This window comes from Heptranchias perlo, chromosome 31, assembly GCF_035084215.1.
Source record: "Heptranchias perlo isolate sHepPer1 chromosome 31, sHepPer1.hap1, whole genome shotgun sequence".
Taxonomy (NCBI): Eukaryota; Metazoa; Chordata; class Chondrichthyes; order Hexanchiformes; family Hexanchidae; genus Heptranchias; species Heptranchias perlo.
In genome coordinates, this window is record NC_090355.1 from 19,689,372 (window position 1) to 19,709,589 (window position 20,218).

Here is a 20,218-nt window from a genome sequence, read left to right on the forward strand (position 1 = left end):
TTTATGTACAGGTGAATAATGGGGCTTATAGTAGGAATCACATGCAGTCCACTGAGGCTCGTGAAAAAAACATTGAATATTGGCCCATCTTTTTAGGCCATGACGGTGGAGTACTCAGCAGGGAATTCAAGTCCAAGCATTTCTTACTTTAGAAATTGGGCTAAAATTGTAAAATTGCTATAATCTGAATGTTGCTTAAATGACTAGATTAATAATGCTCAATGATGAATTAAAATAATCTTCATTTGTATCGTTCTCTTTTCTCTCTTCTCCATTCCTCCGAGTAAAAAGGGACTGTACTGAGCTAGCAATCAAATTCATCTGCCAGGCCATCAAAATGAGCCTGTGAGCAAATGTTATTCCACTCGAAGATGTAGCTTCCAAGGAAAGTGTTAAACTCATGGTCCATAATGATGACAACCAATCCACCGTGGCACCAGGGGCTCACCTAATTTCATTGCTGAAGCAAAAACTCTAGGAAGCTGATCTCATTAAAAAATCATCACCTCCAATATGAGTGCATTAAAGCAAAAGCCTGTTTCTCATAGAAAAATCTGGAAAATTTCTACGCAGCTTGCGGAACCACCAACACTGTGCAGCTGTTCACAAGCAGAAGCGATTGCTGGAAATAACTTTCCAGATCATATATAAGATAGAATTCAGCTTTCAAAAAAATCCCACTCTATATACAAAGTAAGGCTTTCTTAAAATCTATAATTGAATATTTAATTTAGAAAGTAAATATTCTAATCTATTTTCTATGTTTTTTGGTTGCTTTTAAGCCAGTGTTAACTGTTGGAATTACATATGGAGAACAATATAATGCCTTTAATATAGTAAAATGGGACTAGCTTACTTTTTGTCAATCTCAATGGCTCAACTTGCATTCGCGTTTTCAATAGAATGGAAAAGTGAGAGTGACCTGTGTTGCCAACCATCCCAAAAGCTAACATTAATCTCTTACCTGTTTGAAGAGCTGCAGTTGAATGGCATTCTGCAGGAACTGCCTCATGGCACTGGAGCGGTGTGAAACAAAAACATCTTCACTGAAAGTTATGGGTTCCTCCTGGAAACAATGACAAGATTATAATGATGTGGAGATGCCGGTGATGGACTGGGGTTGACAAATGTAAGGAATCTTACAACACCAGGTTATAGTCCAACTGTTTTATTTGAAAATCACAAGCTTTCGGAGGCTTTCTCCTTCGTCAGGTGACACTCACCTGATGAAGGAGAAAGCCTCCGAAAGCTTGTGATTTTCAAATAAAACAGTTGGACTATAACCTGGTGTTGTAAGAGTCCTAAGATTATAATGTACAGTGTTGGAGTTCATTGGGCCATTATACAGCAACTAGGCAACAAATATACTGCAGAGCTTCAATCATACAATTCAAGGGTGACCGAGAGAAACTCTGGATGTGTCTTATAATAAGTTTTTGGATTTCTTGAATTCAAAATCAGGACTGCACAGAAAATTAGCCACATTTTCAAACATTGCTATTTATATCAAGTTCTCGTAAATTTTATCCTGTTCACAAATTCTTAAAATTGATAAAACCATTCTTTCTGAAGTGCATCTGGAGAACTTGGAGTTAATTTCTGCAATGTCCTCCACATTACATGAGGCAATATCCTCAGGCTTACTTGCACCACTGGAGTATACAATCCAATAAGATTGAGATGATTCATTTCAAGAGACAGATAAAAGCCAGGTACAAGATAAACAATTAAATACCCAGATTCTTCTTCAACCTCTGAAGTATTGTTTGAAGATATTCCTTATGAACAGGGTGGATGGGTATTCTGTTATCTATTTTGTATTTGGTTTATACTAACATACGAATATGAACCAATATTAAGAACATTCCCACTATTATTTTAAATAGTTATTACTTCTGTAGCACCTTATGAAACATGCAGTATCTTATGCCACCTCTCCCCCTATCATCTTCAGTAATGTCTTACCCCATGTTTGGAAGCCATATTGGTTGGGCTTTGGCACGCATTACAAATAGTGGGTGTCTGATATTCTTAAATTTTCTCTTCTCTACTTTACTTTCCCTTGAAAATTTCTACAGCTTTAACGCAGGTTGGGAAAGCCTAAAACCGAAATGGCACCTGTAAACTAAACGGACACTCAAGAGCTGCTCCTCGATGTTGCCCTAAATGTTGTTCTGTGAAGAAGCAGCATCACATCAGCCTAGCTGCGCTTCTTAATATTTAACAACAATAACCTACATATATACCGTGCCGTTAATGTTGAAAATCAGCCCAAGGTGCTTCAAAGGTACAAATTCAAAAACCCAGTTCTTAGTATGCTCTGGCCAATGCTGTATTGAGAACGAAGCACTTGTTGATGACAGGTGCCAGAAGTGGAAACTACTGACACTCCTCACTTTAGTAAGCACAGACATTCACCACACATTTATAAATTTTGATGAGTAAGCGAGGGTCTCACATGGGGAAAACTTTGTTAAAATTTGCAAGGATGACTGTGGGCCACCCTGAATTGCAACGAGTTCTATGGATAAACCATTATTTGGAGGATGTGAAAGGGAAACCATAGCACATTACAAGAAGAATTTACTTCAGTAATTCAAGAGTTTTATTTCATTGAAAAATAAAACGTTTAAAAATGTTACATTAGCCTTTAAACAGAACCATCTTGTAGGTGGAAGAATATTAGTTTAAAGTCGCTGGCACTTCAACAGTACATCTGTGGCATTTAAAATGTTCCAGTTTTATGAAATCTAATATTTTTAATTTAACTACATCACACCTCTATTACGCTCGTTAGGGAGATGATAATATTCCAGCAGTTTAAAACATGACTAAATCAATTGTGAAGAGGGTCGAACTTTATGGAGGGTGAAGTACAAGAGGCCGACCATGAGAGCATTAGAATAGTCGAGTCTGGAGGCGATAAAGGCATGATGAGGTTTTCCAGCCCTGTCAAATCTCCACACTAAGAGTAGAGCGCAGTCCTCTGAGTACTAAGTATTCAGAGGTGTATGGGCTTCCTCTTACTGCCAGGGGTACATAAGAGTGCCGAGTTATCCATTATAAGCAGCACTGCCACCACAAGAATGTGGACCATAAAGGTGTGACTTAGAAAGTCCATCATCCAGCTCCAGAAGGATTGCACTGTTGAATACTCAACAGCAACATGTTCCTAGCCTGGTCGCAGCGACAGCACCAGCCACTGGTCAGGATCTACATCCATCTCAGTTTAGAAGAGTCATGCAGATCCCGGTAAAGACTTAGTACTATATACTCAAGAGTCTCACATTATAGGTAGCTTTGCCAAGGGACAGGCACATGTGCCTCCATCTAGATGGAGTGGACTATCGCAGGGGAGGGTCAATCTCCTAAATTTCACAAGAAGTCAAAATTACCTACACATGCTTTCAGAATTTTGAGGCTGATTTGCACGTCTGACTTAATAAGAGAAATATAACATTCATAAGTTGAGAGATGAAGTTTAGTCAGAAACTTTCCAAATTTTAAGTACTGGAAATATTGAATGTAGTGCAAATACAGAGGTAGGTGAATGCTGTGCATCTTTTCCATTGCTAGAAATGTGGCCAGGTTGCAATAAATGTGAATAAAATTAGACAAAATGTATGTCATCCTCCTTACCCTTCCCGTCTTTATGGAATGTTCCCCAGCCTGTAAGAATGCTGAACTCTAAGTAGTCCCTGTGGTGTGGAGGGCACTGTTCTGTTTATATATTTCATGATCTATCCAGAATTCAGCTAGAAAAATTAAATCATATTACCATGTCAACTTTTCTGTATAAAGCAGGAATCTGAGTTGAAAGTGCTCCATCAATGAATCTTCAATTTACAGATATATTGGTTGATGTGATATTCATTACCATGGAATCTTACTATCAAAGTTAATAGGGCCATGTTTGGCATGATGTGGAGATGCCGGTGATGGACTGGGGTTGACAATTGTAAACAATTTTACAACACCAAGTTATAGTCCAACAATTTTTATTTGAAATCTACAAGCTTTCGGAGGCTTCCTCCTTCGTCAGGTTAATGTTTGGCATGACATTTTGTACTATTTTTAGAACATTTTTTTGCAAGGAAGGATTTGAGGGCTTCTAGAAAATACCAAATGGTGTTCCAGGTCAACTTCTAGAACACAATACAGGTGAGTAACCCAACACATACTGCAGCAGTGTATGTCTGCATTCCAACAGGGTTCAGGCAGCCTCAGCAGGCGAGTGTTCACACCCTCTTATCAAAAGAACAGAGCTACAATTAAGGAAATGACAACCATACTTCCATCATTAGATCTCAGGACTCAACTATGATGTCATGTTCTGTTCATTTAAAAACAGAATGGCAAAAACTAGGGGCATGCAATAATAAGTCAGAAGTGACTTTGCACAAAGTAGAAAATATAGCACCTGCCATTTTCTGGTGAGTTTAATATTGTACACACTGCAAAATGTAACCTCATCATTTACACAGTGTCACTGGGCGAACAAACTTCTTCTCGGAACAATATCAACCAGAAATATCAGTATGACAATTATCTCCACAACAATCACTTGGAATTCATAAATTTCAAAGCAGGTCACCTCCGATATGACCAGTTCCCTTTTGTAGTTCACATTCCAGATGTTGCAGTCTGTTAATTTCAACACATTAGCAAAATCAGTGTTCTGATTGAGGTGTGACTGATTTTAAACTTGCTGCATGTTTTATTACCTGCTTTACTTTTTCCCAAAGTTAATTATTGCTCTGACACTTTAAGTAATTAAGCTGCAATCAGTAAATAGCACCACCATTTTTAGCGAATTCATGAAATATAATGTATTGGCAACTATGAACTTTTTCTGATAATTTCAGTTGAAATGTCATGTACCACAGAGAAAGTCCTGTGGAACAGCATTGAAGTAATTGATATTGGTCATTTCTCCCTCACCTACATGGTCACCTCAGGAGTACCTTAAGGTTCCATCTGTTGCCCACTCCTTTTCTTCATTTACACACTGCCCTTTGGCAAAATTATCTGTAGCCATTGGATCAGCTTCCATACGTACACTTTTAACACCCAGCTCTAACTGTCTGCAACTATTTTTTAATCTCATGGCCACCTACATGCTGTCAGATTGATAGTCAGAGATGAAGTTATGGATGAGCCAGAACTTTCTCCAACTTAACATTGGCAAAATCAAAGCTATTTTGTTCAGCTCCTATCAAAACCTCTAAATGCTTGCCCCTGGCTGCAGCCCCTTCTCGTTTGATTGCTCATGCTGAATCAGGCAGTGTACAACCTCGGTGCCCTGTTTGACCTTCAGCTGAGCTTCAAACCCCTTATCTAACCAAGATGACTTACTTCCACTTCTGGAACGTCACCAAACACTGTTATCACCTCAACCCACCACTGTTAAAATCCTTATCCATGCTTTTGTTACCTCCAGATGTAACTTCTCCAACATTCTCCTCACTGGCCTCCTGGGCTTCTCCCTAATTAAACACCAACTCATTAAAAACTGCATCCCATCCTGCCCTCCTATTATCCTGTTCCTCACCAACCTTCATTGGCTTCCAGTCCTCCAACACACTGAATTCAAAGTCCTTGCCCTTGTTTACAAATCCATGCATGGCCTCACTTATTCTACTTCTGCAATTTCATCCAATTTTATGGTCCAGCCTGTGCTTTTCAGTCTTCTGACCGTGCTGATTGTATATTCCTTCCTCCCTATGCTGCATTATCATTGTCAGGGGCTTAGCTGATTGGGTCCTACTGTCTGAAACCCCCTGCCTAAAGCCCCATGTCTTGCTAAATTTCTCCCCACGTTAAAGCACCTCTCAAAATCTCCTCTTTGACTATACTTTCAGTCATGTCCGTTTCTCCTCTGAAGCGACTTGCGATGCTTACTATATTAAAGCACCAAGCAAGTACAAGTTGTTGTTGGCCATCGTGATCTTTAATACTGGGTTTTATTTTAATGCCATTAATACAGCTTCATTATTTAAACTTGTTGTATTTTAGGGGTTCAAGCTGCTCATTTTTCCCACTATATACATGGAATGCTCTTCTTTTTCCAATTCACTAATCATGTCCCAAATCTCTGAGTATTACTACAATCTAAACCACAGTCTCTAATATTGCATGTGTGAGGCAAAGGTATCTTATTGAAAACAATTAAAACCCAAGGTATACGGTGTACATTTAAAGCAAGAACCAACAACGTCTTTAAGCATCTGCACGTAGACAGCAGTGCAAATTTTCTTATAATTGCAAAGAAAACGACATGTAATTAGACCACATGTGCACTGGAGCATCTGGCTCTGCAAGCAGCAGTTTACAAGTCTTGTTGAGTTGTCGTGGCGACTGTCACATGACTAGCTCAGAGCTGAAACTCTAGGGCACGAATCCAAATGCACCACTAACTTACTCTGACAGTGAGCAGATGGGCAGCTATTCACAAGGCCAGAAACTGCCAACTCTGCTACCCTCAAGGCCTACCTGCATTTTGTGATCATTTTTGTCTCACGCATTAGCATTTATTAGCTTTAGTGCCACACAGTAGTTTTTCTTTTTGAACAGTGTGTATGAACTAACTCTCTGGAGTACCATCGTACAGTCTACATGGTTTACAAAACTCAAATGATTCCAAAAACAAAAGTTAGATGGCAACATGGCCAATATACTTAAAAACAATGAAATGAGACTGTAGTAGAACATTCCATATTGTAAAATATTAGATCTGGAAAAGCTGAACCTATTGGCCCAGACTGTAATATCTTCTGATGTGTATGGTGTTCAATTGTGATCAATAGAAGGCAATTCAATTTTCACATACTGGCATCTTAATTCTGCAACAGTATCAAAACTGTAAGAACACTGGGAAGTTTATAAACAACACAGGAAGTTTGAAAACCCTGAAGGAGATATTTTTCCTCCTAGTTGCTTATCAGATAAAAAGGTGGAAAGTTAACCTCTTCTACAAACTGCTCCCTTCCACATTCACTAGGGGGTGCTGCACTGCGAGCTAAAGACCATAATTGTGCAACACTTAACTGTTATGCAACACTGGTGTTAATTCCACACAGGTCATTTTTCAAGGTTTATTATAAATCATTACAGTGCTCCTGACCAACTGGGATGAAGTATTCCAATGTGAGATGTTTTAAATTCCTGGATCAGAACCAAGTTCCCAAAATATGTGTGTGGAAAAGAGGCGAGGAATACACGCAGCTACTGTGCTGACAGGATCTGTTTTTGGGAGGGGGAGTGAAGGGGTTGAATAAAGAGTAATACATGGTTTAAAAGAAAAAAATTCAAGTTGGAGATACTATATTTGTTCTTAAATTTCTGCTAAGTTTTTAAAGTGGGTGAGAGAAGGCTCTCTAAATTTTGAAAATCTAGTCACGAGTCCAGTAAACTTATTTAGAGTCAATACTACAGTGTCAAAAAGGGAACCAGCTCTTAAATTACAATTAGAAGCTTCTTATATAAGTTATCAATATTGCAACAATAAGGTTGTATCATGAAACTGTACTAATTCTATTGTTAAGTGCATGTTAGCATTTCTTAATTATTCAAGTGACTTGAAAATAAAGTTACCCAATAATGATTAGAAACAGACTTGACTAACCCTGGTCATCAATAAATGTACAGATGTTTGTTGATTCAACCTATAACTGAACATGCGCTATTAAATACCTCATTAATACAGGTATGCACATTTAAAATAGTAATCGAGTCAATGGCCTTATCTTTAAAAATTAAAGAAAGATTTAAACTATGACAGATGTCAATAAAACTGACTATGTTTTTACAACCATGTTTCAAATTCCCTGCAGCACTTTTGTACTGTATTAAAATAAGCATGCTGCATTTAATTTGCATTTGTTCTATTTATCACCCAAATTGTCTTTTCAATAGGTTGACCAATTTTATACACTTGCCTCCCAAAGACACTCCCGCTGGTATGATGCTTTCACGGGTGGCAGTTGCCCGCTGGTACCTCACTCACATGGTCATTCTTCGTGAGCCTACAACTCTGTGGTGGGGCATCACAAGACATGATCCCGCCCTTACCTGATGTCTACACACACACACACACACACACACACACACACTTTCCAGCAGAGGTCGCTGGATAATGGTCAGGAGCAGGAATCCTGGCTAACCTTTCCTCTTTTTACCCAGGAATGCTGAGGCCAAATGTAGCACCCTTATTACCGGTTAGCTGAGGTCACTCAACTCAGCACAAACTGAATCGAGGCTGATCTGTATGACACAGTTAAACACTTGACCAACTAAGCCATCGGGGGAAGCTGTTCACTTTTATTTCACATTATTCAATAAATTTTCGGTGATTACATTACAGTTGTTAAATTCTTCAATGAGAGCATTTTAATGGCCAAGCCCAGAAGAATGGTCTGGCCTCTTGTACGCCTTATGGTATGCATCACCCAAAAATATGAAATCAAACTGTCTTAAGACTCCACTGTGTGTGTGTGTTTATGTTTTTTTTAATAAATATTATTAATATATATAAAAATATTACAGAAAAGTGGTAACTCAGAGTGATTCCCAGGGAGCAGACTCATCTGAGGGATCAGGTGACGTTTACAAACAGCTTCAGCTTCACTCTTGCAGGTTATCTGAACCCCTCCATGAGATTACTGCTTGGTAATCACTCCGGGGTATCCAGTATTCTCAGTGCAATTTCTTAAAGAGCTGTCTGCAAAGAAACATGAACAGAGCCATGCTGTGAATTGCAAGCTTGGCGGTTAAAGGGTTAAGGTGAGTAAATAATCACAGCACATTAAAAAAAAAGAAACGGAAGATTTAAAATGATAAAGCTGGGTACTGTCAATGATAAACTGTGCTCACTTTCCCCATCCAGGTCAGCTCTCAAACAAAGCAAGTGTCTGGGCTTGCAGGTGTAGGCATTAATTAAAGGGTAAGGCAGATCTACCTGGGCAAGGTATATATTTTTTCCTCCTGTCCCACAGAAGAAGCCACTCTATGGAGAGTGGGAAAGCTCATTAATGAGGCTAATTAGGTGTAAAGGGTTAGAGTCTGGCATCAGCTGCAGCTTATCACAGCTAATGACTAAACTGTGTAATCTCTACCGTATAACAACAGCTGACCTGACTCCTATGTGACTGACGTCGCTGAGGGTGGCTCAGAGACCTGAGCACCTGACCACAAAGTCAGTTGAACAACACAAAAACCTCTTAACCCTCTCAGTGCCGACAGCATTAAGTAGCTCATTATATCATCATTTATAAATGACAAAAAGTGCTCCTTAATTAAGATTGGTGAACGGGACACTTCATACAGATTATTAACACAATGAGTTGAAACAAAAGTTTGATATTGCTGACATAATCCACACTAGTACTAATCACTCAAGAGTGGGCATTGGCTTTTTATTTCTGGATGCTGCTCAGAGAGAGTAGGGTACAGTACATTAAAAATATTTGATTTTGTTTTACACAAAATCAGACATAATTTTGTAAATTAGAAAATGCCAATTTACATTTGAATTGAAAGCAAACAGAAGATGCAGTTAATAAAGTTTTATCCTCAGCACAAGTAATCAAACCCATTTAAATTCTGCAGATGTAATTCTGAGCTTAAAATAACTGAAAGGGTAAAGGGTGGGGAGAGGAGAGAATATGATTTGACATCAGAGTAGACATTCAGATTTAGTGCAGCAGTCATATTCACACATTTTCTGGCTGGTATAATGTTTCAGCCACCCTAAGGATATGGCACCAGACGCTCACAGCTGGTGCAAGTTCCGCTATATGCCAGGAAATGGCACATCTCTCTCACACACACCAACTCCAAGTTAACAGCTTCAGTGGTAGATCGTCTCAGATATTTTTTACACTGCTACTGGCCATGTTAAGTTTTATACAATTTATAACTTCAACAAATTTTACAAATGAGAATAATTTTGAAAAGGGATAAAAATACAACTCACTAAATAAGTTAAGCTGGAAACAGAAGCTGAATCACAAATTAAAAGGGGACATCAGATTGTTCCAGAAATATAAAATAATCTTTTGGTTCATTTGTAAAATGGAAGAAAATCCCATTAAAAATTCTATTCTTATTTCTTGGCTTTGATAAAAATAAAACAATTGGTATAATAAACTTTGACTGCACTTTGATGATACATCAAAAAGACATAAACATTTTACTTTTCACTTAAGATAGTGATTTATTTGTGTTTATTTCTTTTACCCGTTTCTTCCTGATTTTTCATTCGCTGTGGCAGTCTAGACGATGCACTTTCCCAGACAGGCTGATGCCACATAGTAGTTGGCCATCAGAAGATTCATGCCTCAGAGGGCGGTGGGGGGGGGGGGGGGGGGGAAGAGAAACAGAACCTACTGCATTAGCACTCCCTCCTCATCAGGTGGAGTAGTCTCCTATTACAAAAAGTGATCATGTGGGGGTAATATTGGAGAGTTGGTGAAACACACCAACATAGTGGAATTGAGTTTGAAGGTCAGGAGAAGGTGAAGTCTGAACTTGAGCCCTCTGAACAGGTGTCTTGTTTCTAATGCAAGCACTACTGGGTGGCCCAACGAGCTGCTGCCATGTTACTGACAGGGTTCTGTCTATTTCATGACTATAGAGACAAATAAGCAGTTTGACAGGAAAATAACTGTAGAACATTGATCATTTTTAAAAACACAGTTGTAATCTAATTTTAAACCCTCTGATTAACAGATTTATACTAAGTATAATTTTACTTCAATGGACCACTAAATTACTGACCAACTTAAAATCTGTAGAGGCCTGTAACTAGAAATGAAGCCCCTTCCCTCCATTTGCAGTCACAATGAAAGAGGGTCTACGTCTTGGGTTGTTATCATTTGGTTGTTAAACATAAGCATGAGTTCTGATAAACAGTCGTTCACCTGACATCACTGTGGAGAAGCAACGATTTTGATCTCATCACTTGTGCATTAAATATCCCAGTGCGCATTAAAACTTATACAAGGGGATTTTTTTGAGTTCCTCACAGCAAGGGCCAGGAAGAGAGCCAGAAGACTCAGGGCAGGGCTCTGGAAACATTTAGCTGTTTTAGTAACAGCTCATTTTTAATGACATGAGTGCTTTGCTGGACACTGAGATTTATGAATATATTTCTGTCAATCAGGTACACGTGTGACATACACTTTGCATGTGTGAAACTTTCGAGTGTGACGTTTTCAAATGTGTCACATTGAGGTGCGATGAATGCGCACCAGTCTCAAAACTTTTAAATAGATTTTTAAAAACTGGCTGAACAAAAACAGATACATTATCAAAGTAGGAATACTTGATAAATATAAACTTACTTGATAAATATGAACCAAGATAGTGAAAGTGCAATAAACTTTTTAAAGCACTTCAAGCTATAGCCAAGAATGCAGCTGCATGCATTTTCTGGGGTGATTTTCTTGAGGTGGTTCTCCCAGCGTTGCGCCAGCAGTTGTGTTTTAGTTATTTAAAGTACTTGAACTGTATTTGCCAACATATGGTCAGTAATTATAGTACAAGTGCAGCAAGTACTTTAAATAATTAAACAGTATTTCCAGCAAGTACTCTTGCAACACTTCTGCAGGGAATTTACTAATGCTTAGCTCCCTCCCACCAAAAGTTTTACCAGACCACAACCCCCGCAATTCTCTCAGACTCCAAGACCTCTCTCCCCAAACATCCTTGACCCTTGCCCACCACTGTTCGGCGATCCCTCCAATAATCCTAGGTGCAAGCAGCCCTCTTCCAGTATTGCCATAGTGATGCACCTTCTTCCACAATGCTGCTAGAGCAGCCCTCTCCCAGTACTCCCATGCTCAACAATTCACCTCCACAATGCTCTCACATCCCGGGACTCTCCGATCACCATTTCCAACCTCCCAACACATCACTGCCAGAACATAAACCTCCCCTTTCAAAATTCTGATCCCCAAGAGCCCCCTTCTCCAATACCCCCAGAGGCTAATGTGCCTGCTGTTCTTACCACTACCCCATGAACCCCTTCTGCTACTTCCTACCCCCAGACCACCCTCCCAAACTACATGGTTTTGCTCACCCCACCTCCTCACCAGTATTGCTACATGTCTTCTACCTGCCATCTTCCTATGTATCTTGCACTTTAAAAAGGTAAGATATAAAATTGAGAAAATAGGTCAAGAAATTTATAATAATCAAGGCCACTGATATACAATTTCCATTAAATATGGACATAATCGCACAAAATATGTCCAAAATTGCCACTAATACTCCTATAATACTTCATAATAAAAAAACAAGTTCACTTATTCACTCATCATATATCAGTGGTCCTGATCATTTTTACATGTTAAATAGCAAAAAGCAATGTATGCTCCAACATACAGTGAGCAATGCCAGCGAGATCTTCTAGTAGAATTAAACAAGTTAAAACTTCAGATGACAAAAGCATATCCATCAATAATCCTGTATACCTTTTGCAAATTTATCTTGGAACTAGGAAATAATTTGTTAAGGCAGAAACTTTGCGTTTATGCAAGAAGAAATAGTTAGAAAATGTGTGCCAAAGGTATAATGTATCATTCTTTGTAGAAACAATTTTTAAAATGTATATTATTTAAAAATATTGAACATTGGAGTGAAAATAGGTGAATTTTTTGAGGGCTCTTCATGCAGCACCTAAAATGCAAAAATCTCTTGTAATTTACATATGGCTTAATAACAACACTGGTTTCATAGATTAAAGCACTAAAGATAGATGAGAAAAGGCTATCTTCTGTCATGACAATGAAAGTAAATCAAAGACACACAGATTCAACATCAGTCATAACAAGTATCAATCGATTTCCAAAGAGTCTCCTGAATATAAAATGTACAATATTAATTATCCAGAAATAAATGAGTGTGACCAGCACATTAATTAGAAGCTGGCTGTGGTAACAATGTGAAATGCCCTGGTGCGGTGTAACTGGTTTATGTACTTTCCCATTTGGTGAGTTAATGATGCCTGCTGGACTGGCACAGAGTACAGTGAGCAGAGGGAAGGTGCTTCTTCATAGGGAGAGAGGGAAAGTTGGAGGGTGAGTTGACCAATGTGACCTACTGGTAAGGCTCTAGGAGTTTCATGCCTGCCCTGTCGGCGGGGTTAAAATTGCACTGCAGGACACCGCCACTGGGGTCCCAGGGGAACAGTCCCCGCTACATAGTAAGTGCTCCGGGAGAGGAAGCCCGGTTGGGGGGGGGGCCTGGGAAGGGAAGGCCCAAGTTTTCCCTGTGGGGCCAGGAAAAGCACTCCTGCTCCCCCTGGCCCACAAGAAAACCTGTTATATAAACAAAATTAGAAAACTTATGTTACTGGTCTACTTCTGGCTCCGGCTGCTGTTCCCATCAGGTTTAGCCTGATGGGAAAGCCACCACTGCACCCCGCAATTTAAAATTGCAGTCAGCCAGATCGGGGCAGGAAAGGGTGAGCCCTTGTTCCATTCCAAAATCAACCCCTACGCGAGAGTGGGATTTAAAAAAGAGGGAGAAAAATTTACAAAGTGTTAAAATAATAGCTGACTAAGACCGGCCAATTGACTGAACATTGCATTGCATCTACAACACTTAAAATGCCATTTTTATGCTTTACACACAGATTAAATATTCTAAGGGCCATAATTTGCTGTGGCAGGGCATCTAACAGTGTCTGCCGTTAGTTAGACATGCCCTTGCACATATAGGTTTTTTGAATTTTTTGCTTGACAAGTTGCTGAAAGTTCGAGCTGATAATGTCGCAGCAAGGGAAACTGGGCATCTGGGACCTGAGTGAACAGGGCAAGCAACTGTGTATCTCCTTAACCAATCAGATTGAAGGATTGCGAAATTAACAGCGCAAGGACTAAGAAGGAAGTGTAAATTGGAGTGGGTGAATTCAATGTCAAATCTGGTACAGAAAGAGAAATAAAGAGAGGGAAAGAAAGACTGAATTAAGAAAGAGAAAAAGAGAGATAGAAAGGAAAAGTAAAAAAAAAATTTAACATTTTTTAAAAATCTCCAACAATTAAAACCTGAATGAATGAGACTCCATACTTGTAACAGCTAATTTTCAGTGTCAGAGAGGTTGACTAGCAGTAACTAACACTTATAACATTAGACTGAAATGGACAAAACTTAACTTTCTGTGGAGAGTTTAGTTGATAGCTACTGCGCAAATACAGCAACTTCACACCATTCAGTGCATTTAAATGGTGAGGCAGACAGGGAGATGCCATTTTCGCGAAGATAACGGCGGAGTGGTGCATCTCGGACAGCATCTTTTGGATATCCGCATTTAACCTCGCATCTGGCTCTTGCCTGCTGTAGCATTTGAGCATAAATAATAGCGAGCTCCATTAGCCTCACCGTTATTGTGACAGCAAATTCTGGCTAATTATGTTTACAAGCTAGCAATATAGTGCATTGTGTTTGTTCTCTATCGAATATGGTTATGTAAGATCAAACATTTTACAGCTCTAAAATGTAACATTTCATTTTTGTTTCAAATTAAATATCAAACTCTTTAAATTAAGTCAACATGAATAAATTCATTACTTTATTAACAAGGTAGAGCTGTGTGTACTACTATATGTTAAATATAGATAGTTCTGTTGGCTTTAATGGTTTTAACATGTTAGAATAAAAAATTGAGAATCTCAAATACAACAGCCTTTCCAAAGAGAGGTGAAACTGTATAATCGAGAGGTTCAAATGTTATTTTCATAAAAAGGCAACAAGTCACTATTAATTGAACAATGCCGATTACCTGGAATATTTCTAAACAAGGAAGAAACTCGTTGAAACAAATCAACAAATAGCAAGCCCGCAGGAAAACGATCAATAGGGAAATCAGCAAACTACAGCCAATAAAACCACTGACAAGGAGATGAACGGAAACCAGTGAAATTGCTCAAAATACTTTTTCAAAATACTGTCATTTTATTTTCAGTATAACTGAGGATACAATAATAAATTGAAATTTGCTAAGATTTTAAACAGACAAAAACTACATAATTCGCCACAAAAATCAAATTCAGTCTGTGCATGTGTGATCGAGATGTATTTTACATTTTTTTCCCCACTTTTGTACAGCAGTGAATAATTTCCAGTTTTAATTTCCTTTTGAGGTTTATTTGACCTTTTCTTTATTATTTGCTTTGTATTGATATTTAATACTAATACACAATCATAACTATCCGTTATAGTAATCTAAAGAAAACACTCCATGCCCCACACTACCTGTGAGCAACATAGGAACAGGAGAAGGCCATTCAGTTCCTCGAGCACTTCCCGCCATTCAATCAAATCATGGCTTATCTGTACCTCAACTCCACTTACCCAACTTTGATTCATATCCCTTGATACCCTTACCTAATAAAAATCTGTTGATCTTCATCTGAAAATTTCAATTGACCCAGCATCCAAAACCTCTGAGGAAACAGAATTCCAGATTTCCACTACTCAGTGCATGAAAAAGTGCTTCCTGATTTCACTCCTGAATGGCCTAATTCCAATTTTAAGATTATGTCCCCTTGTTCTGGATTCTCCCACCAGAGGAAATAGCTTCTCTGTATCTATCCTATCGAACTCTTATCATTTTAAGCACCTCAATTAGATCACCCTGCAACCTTCTATACTCAAGGGAATACAAGGCAAGTTTATGCAACCTGTCCTCCTAATTTAACCCTTTAAGCCCAGGTATCATTCTGGTGAATCTGCGCTGTACCCTCTCCAAGGCCAATATATCCTTCCTGAGGTGTGATATAAACTGAACGCAGTACTCCAGATGGGGTCTGACAAAGGCACAGTACAACTGAGGCATAACTTCCTCCCCTTTGTATTCCAGCCTCCTTGAGTTAAAGGCCAACATTCCATTAGCCTTTTGGATGATTTTTTTGTACCTATGCTTTAGCTTTTAGTGATTTATGTACCTGGACACCCAAATCGTTTTGCTCCTCCACAGTTCCTAGTTTCTTGCCATTAAGAAAATAATACTGAGTTATTTACTATTGGAAACTTAAAAAAAAATCTATTTTATAACATTAGAAAGGGCAGGACCTTATAATGGCCATAGCTTTCAGCAATCTCCATAAATAATATCTATTTAAAGTTTAAAGAATAATTTAAAACTCACAAGTGGTGGCTGTCCTCCATATGAATCAGGCATTCTAACAACTACTTACATTTCTATACAACAACAATAATTTGCATTTATGTATTTTTTTATTCATGTGGGCGTCGCTAACAAGGCCGGCATTTATTGCCCATCCCTAATTGCCCTTGACCAGGTGGTGGTGAGCCGCTACCTTGAACTGCTGCAGTCTGTGTGGTGAAGGTTCTCCCACATTGCCATTAGGTAGGGAGTTCCTGGATTTTGACCCAGCGACGATGAAGGAACGGCGATATATTTCCAAGTCAGGATGGTGTGTGACTTGGAGGGGAACATGCAGGTGGTGGTGTTCCCATGGGCCTGCTGCCCTTGTCCTTCTAGGTGGTAGAGGTCGCGGATTTGGGAGGTGCTGTTGAAGAAGCCTTGGTGAGTTGCTGCAGTGCATCCTGTAGATGGTACACACTGCAGCCACGGTGCGCTGGTGGTGAAGGGAGTGAATGTTTAGGGTGGTGGATGGGGTGCCAATCAAGTAGGCTGCTTTGTCCTGGATGGTGTCGAGCTTCTTGAGTGTTGTTGGAGCTGCACTCATCCAAGCAAGTGGAGAGCATGCCACCACACTCCTGACTTGTGCCTTGTAGACGGTGGAAAGGCTTTGGGGAGTCAGGAGGTGAGTCACTCGCCGCAGAATACCCAGCCTCTGACCTGCAATGGTGACCCTTAGGATGTTGATGGTGGGGGATTCGGCGATGGTAATGCCGTTGAATGTCATGGGGAAGTGGTTATGTTCTCTCTTGTTGGAGTGAGGGGTTGCGAATGGAACTGAACACTGTGCAATCATCAGCGAATATCCCCAATTCTTATGATGGAGGGAAGGTCATTGATGAAACAGCTGAAGATGGTTGGGCCTAGGACACTGCCCTGAGGAACTCCTGCAGCAGTGTCCTGGGGCTGAGGTGCTTGGCCTCCAATAACCAATACCATCTTCCTTTGTGCTAGCTGTTACTCCAGCCACTGGAGAGTTTTCCCCGATTCCCACTGACTTCAATTTTGCTAGGGCTCTTTGATGCCACACTCAGTCAAATGCTGCCTTGATGTCAAGGGCAGTCACTCTCATCTCACCTTTGGAATTCAGTTCTTTTGTCCAGCTTTCAGCAATCTCCATAAATAACATCTATTTGAAGTTTAAAGAATAATTTAAAACTCACAAGTGGTGGCTGTCCTCCATATGAATCAGGCATTCTAACAACTACTTACATTTCCATACAACAACAATAATTTGCATTTATGTATTTTTTTTTAATTCATGTGAGCGTCGCTAACAAGGCCGGCATTTATTGCCCATCCCTAATTGCCCTTGACCAGGTGGTGGTGAGCTGCTACCTTGAACTGCTACAGTCTGTGTGGTGAAGGTTCTCCCACATTGCCATTAGGTAGGGAGTTCCTGGATTTTGACCCAGCGACGATGAAGGAACGGCGATATATTTCCAAGTCAGGATGGTGTGTGACTTGGAGGGGAACATGCAGGTGGTGGTGTTCCCATGGGCCTGCTGCCCTTGTCCTTCTAGGTGGTAGAGGTCACGGATTTGGGAGGTGCTGTTGAAGAAGCCTTGGTGAGTTGCTGCAGTGCATCCTGTAGATGGTACACACTGCAGCCACGGTGCCCATGTTTGAACCAAGGCTGTAATGAGGTCTGGAGCTGAGTGGTCTTGGCGGAACCCAAACTGAGCATCGGTGAGCAGGTTATTGGTGAATAAGTGCTGCTTGATAGCACTGTCGACGACACCTTCCATCACTTTGCTTATGCTTTTTGTGGATAGATCATACCTGCGCAATTTTCCACATTGTCAGGTAGATGCCAGTATTGTAGCTGTACTGGAACAGCTTGGCTAGAGGCGCGGCTAGTTCTGGAGCACAAGTCTTCTGCACTGCAGCCAGGCTGTTGTCGGGGCCCACAGCCTTTGCTGTATCCAATGCACTCAGCCGTTTCTTGATATCACGTGGAGTGAATCGAATTGGCTGAAGACTGGCTTCTGTGATGGTGGAAATCTCGGGAGGAGGCCGAGATGGATCATCCACTCAGCACTTCTGGCTGATGATGGTTGCAAACGCTTCAGCCTTGTCTTTTGCACTCATGTGCTGGGCTCCACCATCATTGAGGATGGGGATGTTCACGAAGCCTCCTCCTCCCATTAGTTGTTTAATTGTCCACCACCATTCACAACTGGATGTGGCAGGACTGCAGAGCTTTGATCTGATCTGTTGGTTGTGGGATCACTTAGCTCTGTCTATTGCATGCTGCTTCTGCTGTTTAGTATCATGTAGTCCGGTGTTGCAGCTTCACCAGGTTGGCACCTCATTTTTAGGTATGCCTGTGCTGCTCCTGGCATACCTAAAAATGCTCTTCTACATTCCTCATTGAGCCAAGGTTGATTCCCTGGCTTGTCGGTAATGGTAGAGTGAGGGATATGCCAGGACATGAGGTTACAGATTGCTGATGGCCCATAGCGCCTCATGGATGCCCAGTTCTGAATCTATCCCATTTAGCACGGTGGTAGTGCCACACAACACAATGGATGGTGTCCTCAGTATGAAGACGGGACTTCATCAACCACATTGCTGTGGGTCTGGAGTCACATATAGGCCAGACCGGATAAGGATGGCAGGTTTCCTTCCCTAAAGGACATTAGTGAACCAGATGGGTTTTTACGATAATCCGGTAGTTTCATGGTCACCATTACTGATACTAGCTTTTTATTCCAAATTTTATTTAATTAACTGAATATAAATTCCCCAGCTGCCTTGGCGGGATTTGAACTCATGTCTCTGGATTGTTAGTCCAGGCCTCTGCATTACTTGTCCAGTAACATAACGACTATGCTACTGTACCCACCTTTAACATAATAAAATGTCCCAAGGTGCTTCACAGGAGCATAATCAAACAAAAAAATGCACAGAAATACATCTCAACCCATTTAAAGGATGAAGTTAAAATCAGCCTGTTACTTTTCTAAGTTTTAGCTCCAGTTCCCAACCCCACTGCTCATTACTTTCAGCAGGTGGTGCTGGGAAGTGAGTATAACTGCAGAAATGTCATGTTTCCACATTCTTGGAAATGCCACAAAGATGACAGCCTGATGAGGAGGCCAGCCACTGTGTGATGAGTTTTTTAAAAATGTCTTTTCTCAGAGATATTTTCTCTCTTAAATTAGGCAGGGGTGGGGATGGAAGATGATATTTTTCCTTGAATACATGGCAAGACGGCCGTTGCACAGCCTCAGCCTGAAGTGTTCTTTTAACAAGTTCTTTGCAAAGATATATTAATAACCTGCTGATTACTGTGGTAGTATTTTAGTACCAAGTTAATCAGATAAGCATTTTTCAAAAAAAAAGTTCAAAGAATATTTTATTTGGACATGTCTGAAAGGACTAGATCATCGTGGAAGATAAAAACAGTCTGCGGTGCAAAGGTGGGTAATTTAGCATAGCAGCAAAAATGATATTTGCATAATTGACATTGTTTGGGAATATTAAACTTTGCACAGTTTTATAAATATTAGTAAATTATAGGGATCATGACTTTCTTCAGTTTCAAAGAGCTGGCACAGACACGATGGGCTGAATGGCCTCCTTCTATGCAGTTTGATTCTATCATTCCAAGCACTGTGGAGCTCTGATCTTGCAAGGAGCCTTTGCAAACCATACAGATCCTTCAAGGCTCCTCGAAATCACTAGCTCCTACGTACTGTATTATAAATTTACAGAAAATATTGTTGCAATGTTGCAAGAGGAAATGTGCATATTTTCTAAGATGTGAACTACATTCGATTACTACTACCACCTATGATTAAAATTTGGCATGCCTTTTGCTTTTCCAATTTAACCTCATGACCTAAAGCTTTCTGGTCACTGGTAAGGGTTGTCTTACGAATGCTAATTGTTTATTACCAATGTACATTCTAGTAATTAGCTGTCAGAGACTTGGGGCTGCAAGTTAACATGTCTGCTCATATCATTAATGAAATACAATCTGCTCAAATGTCTTGAAAGCATATCTATGAAATGATATGTATGAAATAGAAGGGTTGGAGACAC

General features: G+C 40.0%; 1 protein-coding gene across 6 annotated transcripts in view; it reads right to left on the bottom strand.

Moving 5' to 3' along the window:
• The window catches only part of dennd1a (DENN/MADD domain containing 1A), a 443,149-nt gene that overhangs the window by 74,681 nt on the left and 348,250 nt on the right, over positions 1-20,218 (bottom strand). For all 6 annotated transcript variants that reach the window (XM_067969687.1, XM_067969686.1, XM_067969691.1 and 3 more), the window contains exon 14: positions 965-1,066. In XM_067969687.1, the coding sequence (XP_067825788.1) occupies positions 965-1,066 (102 nt within the window). The remainder of the gene's footprint in view (positions 1-964; positions 1,067-20,218) is intronic.